The sequence below is a fragment of the Myxine glutinosa genome, chromosome 5, assembly GCF_964187855.1.
Source record: "Myxine glutinosa chromosome 5, kmMyxGlut1.1, whole genome shotgun sequence".
Taxonomy (NCBI): Eukaryota; Metazoa; Chordata; class Myxini; order Myxiniformes; family Myxinidae; genus Myxine; species Myxine glutinosa.
The window spans coordinates 8,560,203-8,572,480 of NC_136265.1; the positions used below are offsets into that span (position 1 = coordinate 8,560,203).

General features: G+C 33.7%; 1 protein-coding gene across 2 annotated transcripts in view; it reads right to left on the minus strand.

The window, feature by feature from the left end:
• The window catches only part of LOC137427976 (synaptotagmin-1), a 52,808-nt gene that overhangs the window by 5,689 nt on the left and 34,841 nt on the right, over positions 1-12,278 (minus strand). For both annotated transcript variants that reach the window (XM_068117850.2, XM_078777552.1), the window contains exon 8: positions 7,448-7,611. In XM_068117850.2, the coding sequence (XP_067973951.2) occupies positions 7,448-7,611 (164 nt within the window). The remainder of the gene's footprint in view (positions 1-7,447; positions 7,612-12,278) is intronic.

Consider the following 12,278-nt stretch of genomic DNA (forward strand, 5'->3'; position numbering starts at 1 on the left):
GAATTTTGCACTCATTGACCTTTGACCTTGATTAGTGACCTAATTACGCATTTTTGGGCTTGGCAAACAACAGAATCGTATTCAGCACGAAAAACTACCCCAGAAAAAGTGGTTTGCTTGCTTTTACTCAAAAATGCCTCATGAATTCACGTTTCCCAGAAATTTGACTAGACTATTGGCTGCCTTATAACTTTCATGCTCTGCTGTTTCGGCTCCCGTACCCTTCGCCTTCTGCCACTCCTTGAACTTCTTCCTCTTCTCGCCAAGCCTCTTTCCAACTTCAACATCCCACCACCATGTTTCCGAGTGCCTCGGTGGTCCTTTTGTCCATCCACATACCTCACCAACGGCTCCCAACAGACTAGCTTTCATTGACATCCAACCACTTTCAAGCTCAACCACATCATCCGCTACCCTACTCAGCCTCTCTTTTAATGCCTCCGTTAAGTTAAATTAAGAATAAACAGTGTAAAAACAAATAAGTAAACATTGTAGAGTTAAATTAAGAATAAACAGTGTAAAAACAAATAAGCAAACATTGTAGAGTTAAATTAAGAATAAACAGTGCAAAAACAAATAATTAAACATTGTAGAGTTAAATTAAGAATAAACAGTGTAAAAACAAATAAGTAAACATTGTAGAGTTAAATTAAGAATAAACAGTGTAAAAACAAATAATTAAACATTGTAGAGTTAAATTAAGAATAAACAGTGTAAAAACAAATAAGTAAACATTGTAGAGTTAAATTAAGAATAAACAGTGCAAAAACAAATAATTAAACATTGTAGAGTTAAATTAAGAATAAACAGTGCAAAAACAAGTAATTAAACATTGTAGAGTTAAATTAAGAATAAACAGTGCAAAAACAAACAATTAAACATTGTAGAGTTAAATTAAGAATAAACAGTGTAAAAACAAATAAGTAAACATTGTAGAGTTAAATTAAGAATAAACAGTGCAAAAACAAATAATTAAACATTGTAGAGTTAAATTAAGAATAAACAGTGTAAAAACAAATAATTTAACATTGTAGAGTTAACTTAAGAATAAACAGTGTAAAAACAATTAATTAAACATTGTAGAGTTAAATTAAGAATAAACAGTGTAAAAACAAATAATTAAACATTGTAGAGTTAAATTAAGAATAAACAGTGTAAAAACAAATAATTAAACATTGTAGAGTTAAATTAAGAATAAAGAGTGTAAAAACAAATAATTAAACATTGAAGAGTTAAATTAAGAATAAACAGTGTAAAAACAAATAATTTAACATTGTAGAGTTAAATTAAGAATAAACAGTGTAAAAACAATTAATTAAACATTGTCGAGTTAAATTAAGAATAAACAGTGTAAAAACAAATAATTAAACATTGTAGAGTTAAATTAAGAATAAACAGTGTAAAAACAAATAATTAAACATTGAAGAGTTAAATTAAGAATAAACAGTGTAAAAACAAATAATTAAACATTGTAGAGTTAAATTAAGAATAAAGTGTAAAAACAAATAATTAAACATTGTAGAGTTAAATTAAGAATAAACAGTGTAAAAACACATAATTAAACATTGTAGAGTTAAATTAAGAATAAACAGTGCAAAAACAAATATTTAAACATTGTAGAGTTAAATTAAGAATAAACAGTGTAAAAACAAATAAGTAAACATTGTAGAGTTAAATTAAGAATAAACAGTGTAAAAACAAATAAGTAAACATTGTAGAGTTAAATTAAGAATAAACAGTGCAAAAACAAATAATTAAACATTGTAGAGTTAAATTAAGAATAAACAGTGTAAAAACAAATAAGTAAACATTGTTGAGTTAAATTAAGAATAAAGAGTGTAAAAACAAATAATTAAACATTGTAGTTAAATTAAGAATAAACAGTGTAAAAACAAAAAAGTAAACATTGTAGAGTTAAATTAAGAATAAACAGTGTAAAAACAAATAATTAAACATTGTAGAGTTAAATTAAGAATAAACAGTGTAAAAACAAATAAGTAAACATTGTAGAGTTAAATTAAGAATAAACAGTGTAAAAACAAATAATTAAACATTGTAGAGTTAAATTAAGAATAAACAGTGTAAAAACAAATAATTAAACATTGTAGAGTTAAATTAAGAATAAACAGTGTAAAAACAAATAATTAAACATTGTAAAGTTAAATTAAGAATAAACAGTGTAAAAAATAAAAATTGAACATTGTAGAGTTAAATTAAGAATAAACAGTGTAAAAACAAATAATTAAACCTTGTAGAGTTAAATTAAGAATAAACAGTGTAAAAACAAATAATGAAACATTGTAGATTTAAATTAAGAATAAACCGTAAAAACAAATAATGAAACATTGTAGATTTAAATTAAGAATAAACAGTGTAAAAACAAATAATTAAACATTGTAGAGTTAAATTAAGAATAAACAGTGTAAAAATAAAAATTGAACATTGTGGAGTTAAATTAAGAACAAACAGTGTAAAAACAAATAATTTAACATTGTAGAGTTAAATTAAGAATAAACAATGTAAAAACAAATAATTTAACATTGTAGAGTTAAATTAAGAATAAACAGTGTAAAAATATAAATTCAACATTGTAGAGTTAAATTAAGAATAAACAGTTTAAAAACGAATAATTAAACATTGTAGAGTTAAATTAAGAATAAACAGTGTAAAAATATAAATTGAACATTGTAGAGTTAAATTAAGAATAAACAGTGTAAAAACAAATAATTAAACATTGTAGAGTTAAATTAAGAATAAACAGTGTGAAAACAAATAATTAAACATTGTAGAGTTAAATTAAGAATAAACAGTGTAAAAACAAATAATTAAACATTGTAGAGTTAAATTAAGAATAAAGTGTAAAAACAAATAAGTAAATATTGTCGAGTTAAATTAAGAATAAACAGTGTAAAAATATAAATTGAACATTGTAGAGTTAAATGAATAATAAACAGTGCAAAAAATAAAAATTTAACATTGTAGAGTTAAATTAAGAATAAAGAGTGTAAAAACAAATAATTAAACATTGTAGAGTTAAATTAAGAATAAAGAGTGTAAAAACAAATAATTAAACATTGTAGAGTTAAATTAAGAATAAACAGTGCAAAAACAAATAATTAAACATTGTAGAGTTAAATTAAGAATAAACAGTGTAAAAACAAATAAGTAAACATTGTTGAGTTAAATTAAGAATAAAGAGTGTAAAAACAAATAATTAAACATTGTAGTTAAATTAAGAATAAACAGTGTAAAAACAAAAAAGTAAACATTGTAGAGTTAAATTAAGAATAAACAGTGTAAAAACAAATAATTAAACATTGTAGAGTTAAATTAAGAATAAACAGTGTAAAAACAAATAAGTAAACATTGTAGAGTTAAATTAAGAATAAACAGTGTAAAAACAAATAATTAAACATTGTAGAGTTAAATTAAGAATAAACAGTGTAAAAACAAATAATTAAACATTGTAGAGTTAAATTAAGAATAAACAGTGTAAAAACAAATAATTAAACATTGTAGAGTTAAATTAAGAATAAACAGTGTAAAAAATAAAAATTGAACATTGTAGAGTTAAATTAAGAATAAACAGTGTAAAAACAAATAATTAAACCTTGTAGAGTTAAATTAAGAATAAACAGTGTAAAAACAAATAATGAAACATTGTAGATTTAAATTAAGAATAAACCGTAAAAACAAATAATGAAGCATTGTAGATTTAAATTAAGAATAAACAGTGTAAAAACAAATAATTAAACATTGTAGAGTTAAATTAAGAATAAACAGTGTAAAAATAAAAATTGAACATTGTGGAGTTAAATTAAGAACAAACAGTGTAAAAACAAATAATTTAACATTGTAGAGTTAAATTAAGAATAAACAATGTAAAAACAAATAATTTAACATTGTAGAGTTAAATTAAGAATAAACAGTGTAAAAATATAAATTGAACATTGTAGAGTTAAATTAAGAATAAACAGTGTAAAAACAAATAATTAAACATTGTAGAGTTAAATTAAGAATAAACAGTGTGAAAACAAATAATTAAACATTGTAGAGTTAAATTAAGAATAAACAGTGTAAAAACAAATAATTAAACATTGTAGAGTTAAATTAAGAATAAACAGTGTAAAAACAAATAAGTAAATATTGTCGAGTTAAATTAAGAATAAACAGTGTAAAAATATAAATTGAACATTGTAGAGTTAAATGAATAATAAACAGTGCAAAAAATAAAAATTTAACATTGTAGAGTTAAATTAAGAATAAAGAGTGTAAAAACAAATAATTAAACATTGTAGAGTTAAATTAAGAATAAAGAGTGTAAAAACAAATAATTAAACATTGTAGAGTTAAATTAAGAATAAACAGTGTAAAAACAAGTAATTAAACATTGTAGAGTTAAATTAAGAATAAACAGTGTAAAAACAAATAATTAAACATTGTAGAGTTAAATTTAGAATAAACAGTGTAAAAATAAATAATTAAACATTGTGGGGTTAAATGAAGAATAAACAGTGTAAAAATAAATAATTAAACATTGTAGAGTTAAATTAAGAATAAACAGTGCAAAAACAAATAATTAAACATTGTCGAGTTAAATTAAGAATAAACAGTGTATAACAAATAATTAAACATTGTTGAGTTAAATTAAGAATAAACAGTGTAAAAACAAATAATTAAACATTGTAGAGTTAAATTAAGAATAAACAGTGTAAAAACAAATAATTAAACCTTGTAGAGTTAAATTAAGAATAAAGAGTGTAAAAACAAATAATTAAACATTGTAGAGTTAAATTAAGAATAAACAGTGTAAAAATATAAATTGAACATTGTAGAGTTAAATTAAGAATAAACAGTGTAAAAATATAAATTGAACATTGTAGAGTTAAATTAAGAATAAACAGTGTAAAACAAATAATTAAACATTGTAGAGTTAAATTAAGAATAAACAGTGTAAAAACAAATAATTAAACATTGTAGAGTTAAATTAAGAATAAACAGTGTAAAAACAAATAATTAAACATTGTAGAGTTAAATTAAGAATAAAAATAAATAAAAAAAAACCCACCTTTAGAGGCCATTTTTCCCCGCAAGCGGGGGTTGGCCTTTTTCGGGAACTGTGGTTGTTGTTGTTTTTCGGTCCCCTTTTTGAAGCAATGTTTTACGGCCGGATGCCCTTCCTGACGCCAACCCTTTTTGCCGCCTTTAACGACAAGCAGGGAATTACCAGTGAACTGGTACTCAATTTGCCGACCTCGGAAGGATGACAGGCTGAGTCAACCCCCCTGGCGTTAATTCAGCGATTGACCGGGATTCGAACCCAGGATCCTAGGATCCTAAGCCGGCACCCTAGCCGCTAGCCCAACACCAGGGTTAAACACCGGATGCGCTTAAACACCGGATGCGCCGTTGATTCTGCCGTAGCACGCAAACGCGTAGGCTCGCGCGTCCCTGGTCCGCCGGGGCTCCGCGGGTGTCCTACCGTGCCCACGTCGCCATGCTCCCTGAATAAGAGAGTCAGACGTGGTGCCCGGGGACGGAGTTCGCTGTCTAAACATGGTAGCGCTAGGCCAGTGGGACCGCCGGGACCCACGTGCACTCACAAGTTGTTCTGCGCGTGGGCGGCAGTATCAGACCGGGGCGCCCAAACGCTCCCCGGCTAAAGTTCATCCTGAAAGCGCCCACATTGTGCGGACAAACCAAGTCAAGGGCCACGTGGTCAGGAGAACCTCGTCCCTTCCGGTCACACTGTGCCTATCGGCCGGCCTCGAAGACCGAAATTGTGACGGTGTCACCCGAAATTGTAGTTATTAAATTAAATTGTAATTGTAATTAAAATTAATTAAACATTGTAGAGTTAAATTAAGAATCAACAGTGTAAAAACAAATAATTAAACATTGTAGAGTTAAATTAAGAATCAACAGTGTAAAAACAAATAATTAAACATTAAATAAATATTAAGTTAAATTAAGAATAAACAGTGTAAAACAAATAATTAAACATTGTAGATTTAAATTAAGAATAAACAGTGTAAAACAAATAATTAAACATTGTAGAGTTAAATTAAGAATATACAGTGTAAAAACAAATAATTAAACATTGTAGAGTTAAATTAAGAATAAACAGTGTAAAAATATAAATTGAACATTGTAGAGTTAAATTAAGAACAGTGTAAAACAAATAATTAAACATTGTAGAGTTAAATTAAGAATCAACAGTGTAAAAACAAATAATTAAACATTGTAGAGTTAAATTAAGAATCAACAGTGTAAAAACAAATAATTAAACATTGTAGAGTTAAATTAAGAATAAACAGTGTAAAAACAAATAATTAAACATTGAAGAGTTAAATTAAGAATAAACAGTGTAAAAACAAATAATTTAACATTGTAGAGTTAAATTAAGAATAAACAGTGTAAAAACAAATAATTAAACATTGTAAAGTTAAATTAAGAATAAACAGTGCAAAAACAAATAATTAAACATTGTAGGGTTAAATTAAGAATAAACAGTGTAAAAACAAATAATTAAACATTGTAGAGTTAAATTAAGAATAAACAGTGTAAAAACAAATAATTAAACATTGTAGAGTTAAATTAAGAATAAACAGTGTAAAAACAAATAATTAAACATTGTAGAGTTAAATTAAGAATAAACAGTGTAAAAACAAATAATTAAACATTGTAGAGTTAAATTAAGAATAAACAGTGTAAAAACAAATAATTAAACATTGTAGAGTTAAATTAAGAATAAACAGTGTAAAAACAAATAATTAAACATGGTAGAGTTAAATTAAGAATAAACAGTGTAAAAACAAATAATTAAACATTGTAGAGTTAAATGAAGAATAAACAGTGTAAAAAATGAAACCTGGTCTTCACGGAGGACACCATAGAATCTTTAACATCCACAACCTAATGCTGGCAGGCATTAAGCCATTTAACATCCAACCCCTAATATTGGCAGACATTAAGCCCATTTAACATCCAACACCTAATGCTGGCAGGCATTAAGCCCATTTAACATCCAACACCTAATGCTGGCAGACAGGATGCCCAGTTTAACATCGACCACCCAATGCTGGCAAACACGACGCCCAGTTTAGCGTCCATCTGAAGAACGACACTCGACACACACGTTGACACCAGGATGACCGCTTACAGCTGGGTCGAGACTCGAACCCAGGCAAGACAGCTTAGAAGTGAGGGCATGCCATTGGGTGCGCCAGCCAGCATGCTATTGGGTACACTGGTGATCACGCCATTGGGTACGCTAATTGGCTCCCTATGGAGGTACACTAGTCAGCACAGGATTGGCGATTGGGTACTTTAGTCAGTATGCCATTGGGTATGCTAGCCAGTACACTATTGGGTACACTAGCTATGATGTTTGTAGAGAATCCCACACCCTAGTGAATAAAATACAAGGTTCACTCTCACGCCTTACCTTCAACTTTTTAGGTGAGAGGTCGAAGGTAAAGGTCTCGTTGAAATAAGGACTCAAAGTTTTGTTTTTGATGGACGTGTTATCTTTGTTGATCTTCATCTTCCTCTTTATCTTGCTCTCAATCTTGTTTCCATTTTCATACATCCGCAACTTCACAAATGCATCTGTCACAACAATAGCGACACTGCCTCACGAATATAACAGAAATCATGGTGGACAATTTTATTCTGGTTTTCATATTGCCACATTATTGGTATATGCTGGAGCTATAGTATGTATATAATTTATTCTTGTATTCATATTGCCACATTATTGGTATATGCTGGAGCTATAGTATGTATATAATTTATTCTTGTATTCATATTGCCACATTATTGGTATATGCTGGAGCTATAGTATGTATATAATTTATTCTTGTATTCATATTGCCACATTATTGGTATATGCTGGAGCTATAGTCTGTATATAATTTATTCTTGTATTCATATTGCCACATGGGTACACTGGTAAAGAGGAAGAAGTTGTTTCTTGGGTTTGTTGATCTGGAGAAAGCATTCGATCGGGTTCCACGCAAAGTATTGACATGGGCATTGAGGAAGTTAGGAGTGGAGGAATGGTTGATCAGAGTAGTGATGGCAATGTACAACAGAGCGCGCACAGCTGTAAGGACGAAGGACGGGAACAGTGGTGAGTTTGAGGTGAAGGTGGGAGTGCATCAGGGGTCGGTACTAAGTCCACTACTATTTGTAGCTGTGATGGAGGTGCTGGCTCAGAACGTAAAGGAGGGTTTACTGTGGGAGTTGTTGTATGCAGATGATCTGGTGTTGATTGCGGAAAGTATGGATGGACTGAAGGAAAAGATGAACACGTGGAAGGAATGTATGGAGACAAAAGGTCTGAAGGTGAATATCGGAAAGACGAAGGTGATGGCAAGTGGTAAAGCATGTGGTGAGGTGGAAAGAACTGGGAAGTGGCCCTGTGCTGTGTGTAGGAAGGGTGTCGGAGTGAACTCCATTCAGTGTACAATGTGCGCTGAGTGGGTTCATCAAAAATGTAGTGGTCTGAGAGGGTCATTAACCAGTGTGGCAGCTACATTCAAATGTAAGGTGTGCACAGAGGGAGCTGCAGATGGAGGAAATGTTGAGTTGGATCTTGGAGACGGTGTGAAGCTGGAAGGTGTGAAAACATTTTGCTACCTCGGAGACATGCTGAATGGAGAAGGTGGATCAGACTCGGCAACGGTTGCTCGAGTGAGATGTGCATGGAAGAAGTTTCGGGAATTGAGTGGCGTGCTGATGATGAGGGGAGTGTCGTTGAAGCTGAAGGGAAAGGTGTATGCTGCATGTGTGAGAAGTGTTATGATTTATGGGAGCGAGACATGGGTAATGAACGTAGAGCAGCAACGAAGGTTGGAAAGGGTGGAAATGCGAATGGTTCGACGGATGTGCGGAGTATCGTTGAGAGAGAGGAAGACAAATGATGAATTGCGAAAGATGATGGGAATAGAGCCTGTGATTGATGCTGTGAAGAGGAACAGGTTGAGATGGTTTGGTCATGTGTTGAGGAAGGATGAAAGTGACTGGTTGAGAAGAGTGATGGAAATGAATGTAGAAGGAAGTAGAAGACGGGGAAGACCGAGAAAGACTTGGCTAAAGATGGTGGAAGAAGAAATGCGGGCAAGGGGGTTAACAAGGAGAGATGCAGAAAACAGGGCAAAATGGAGAAGATTGTCATGGGGACCGCAAGGCTAACCCCCGCTCTAGCAGGGAAAATGGCCTTTAAAATGCATGTTGTTGTTGTGTATTCATATTGCCACATTATTGATATATGCTAGAGCTATAGTATGTATATAATTTATTCAGGTTTTCATTTTGCCACATTATTGATATATGCTGGAGCTATAGTATTGTCGTGCTGCCGCCTTTGATGAAAATCAGACGGTCACGGAAGCCGATTGCGAAGGCCTTAGCTCTCGAGGCGAAAACTCAATGGTGGACTCCAAAAACAAAAAGCGACACCAAAGTGCGCGGGATGGAGGGGGGCGGCGCAAGAGCCCTGCAGTCTTACTTATTTCATTAATCACACGGAAACTGCATTCAGATATATATATATATATATATATATATATATATATATATATATATATATATATATATATATATATATATATATATATATATATATATATATATATATACAGAAAATAATATAAGGGTTTATTTGCAAGGATGGTGGGACAGGAAAAGCACGCACCGGTAATAAATATCCTAATCGGGACGTCCCCACATGACAGATTCCGGATACGAGACGAGGGAGTGAATTACGAAAAGAACCATTCGTTATGGTGTGTATGTGGTGTGCGGTCTTATCTGTCCGTCGTATTGTCTCCACTTGGCTCCAAACTCCGGCGTGGAGGAACCCTCCGTCCACCTCGCACGCTTTACTAGGCCCGAGCCAACGCCCTCTCCGTTCACACACGAGGTCCCGCCCGTTCACAGCATCGAGCACCGCTCCAAGCACCACGCAGATGGTGAACCAACGACCACCAGGACCTCTCAAGACCAAGAAGGGAAGCGCAGAGAGCCAAGACGTCGTGCAGCGTCAAGACAGCCAGAGAGGGACGTGCAGCACAAGAGGCAGCGAAGAACCCAAAAACTAGAGCTGCTGAAGATGTCGTGCCGCCCCTTTTATCACCTTGCGTCCACTCTCCTCCAATGTTCCCTCTTGCTGGCGCCCTCTCACTGGCCGAGCCCCTCCCACCTGGCACCGCTCGCCCTGATTGGCTGGAGGTTCGCGCCTTCTGCGCCAACCAATCACTCGTTCCCTGTAGCGTGGTGATAGCTTGTGTCACTATGTTGCTAGGCCTGCCGGAGGTGTAGCTGGCTGCGGCCCATGCGGCGGCGTCCCGAACTGGCCTCCTGCCTGTTTTCTTCCGAAGTCCTTGTCAGGGAAGGAAATTTAATTACTGGGTGCAATAAAGGGCCTATCTAAGTGTCTACAGGTGTGCGTTGCCATAAGGGACAAAGGTTTGATCACCAGATTTGACACACAAGGGCTGTTATCTTTAATCCCCATCACGACCTAGCACACGAACATCCTGGTATGTTCACAGGTATACTCTTACCCGACAAACCGGACTAAACACACAGAAATTACAGGTAGATTACCGATCGCGACAGAGGAAGCATGTTACCTATTCAGATCTACCTGACTCTAGATATTGCCCTACCCTACCGACATAACTATGTATTTAATTTATTCAGGTATTCACATTGCCACATTATTGCTATATGCTAGATCTATAGTATGTATTTAATTTATCAACCTCAACATACAATCTTCACAATACATATTACTCGATCACTTCCAGGGGGAAAAACACAGGCAGTGTATAAAACACAAGATGCGATCAAGGCCTGGAGGCCAATTTTCTGGTTTTATCTGGGGTAAATTATTTTATCCGAATAAATTAAATTGATTTGACGATCTTAATCGATCTTAATGATGTATTTAAATTGACGATCTTAATCAAAGCTCTTGTTCAATTGGATCAAAATTGATTATTATTCAGATTAAAATTGATGATTTTAGATATTTGACCTTGAGTTGACCTTTGACCTTTTGAGCCCCCAAATAGTTGGTTTTCCAATTCCATGATTTACTATGCAATTGCTCGTTAATTTTTCAGGTTAATCAGATGAAAAGTGATGATTTTTCAGATGAGAATTGATGATTTTAGAAGTTTGACATTGAGTTGACATTTTGACCTCAACTAGTTGGTTTCGCAATTTATTGACTCGATATGCAAATGCCGTTCAACGTTCAAGTCAACTGGATGAAAAATGACAATCTTAAAAATTTGACTTCAAGATGACCTTTGACCTCAAAATCAAGAGGCTTCTTAAATTATGGCCAACTCGACCTACCATTTGGTGAGGTTTCCTCAAGATCAGATTGTGACCTGCAGGCGATTGACTTTTTTCTTTTTCTTTTTTGTATACAGAATCGAGGCTCGTGAAAGAGCTAACATTTATCACACAAGCAAATCAAACAGACAAACAAAGTATATAAAAAGGGGAGCGGTAGACAAGATGGGGAGAGAAGGGGAAGCACACAAACACAACATTTGAGAGCAGGGATATCGAGAGAACTGTGGGAGGGAGAGGGCTTGGGGGGAGGTGGGACAGGTATAAAATATATGGACACTGCAAGGATTTCCAGGAAAGAAGTTGGAATTTCGAAAAAGTGTATCTGGGGTGAAATTAGCGGGGGCAGAAAAGATCAAGGTTTTGGATGGGGGAAGATAAGAGATGGTGGTGAACAGAAGACCTGGAGGGAGGAGTGGGATTGAAGAGAGTGAGGGAGTTTGTTCCAGAGGCGGGAGAAAAGAGGAATGAAGGAGTGAAGGTGAGCAGAGAGTCTTGATTTTGGCAGTTTAACCATAAGAGGGTTGCAGGCAGATCTTGTGCAACCTGTAGGAATATTTGGGGGACAGAGGCCAGAAAGAGCTGGGGGAGCAAGGAAGACCACCAACCTGCCTGCGGTGAGTAAGTGAAAGGCCCTCGGAGATAGCTTCATCGCGGGAGATTCCAATGATTCCGAACGCTTTGGTTTCAACAGCGTGAAGACGAGCTAGGTGTGAGGCAGGAGCACCAGCCCAGAGGGGAGAGCAGTATTCCATTCAGCTGCGGATGAAAGCCTTGTATGTGGTGAGGAGCTCAGGTGTGCCAAAGAAGGACTTCGCACGACGGAGGATGCCCAGACGGCGACTGGCTTTGGAGGCCAGATTTGAAATGTGGTTTTCCCAGGAAAGGTCATGGCAGATAGTGAG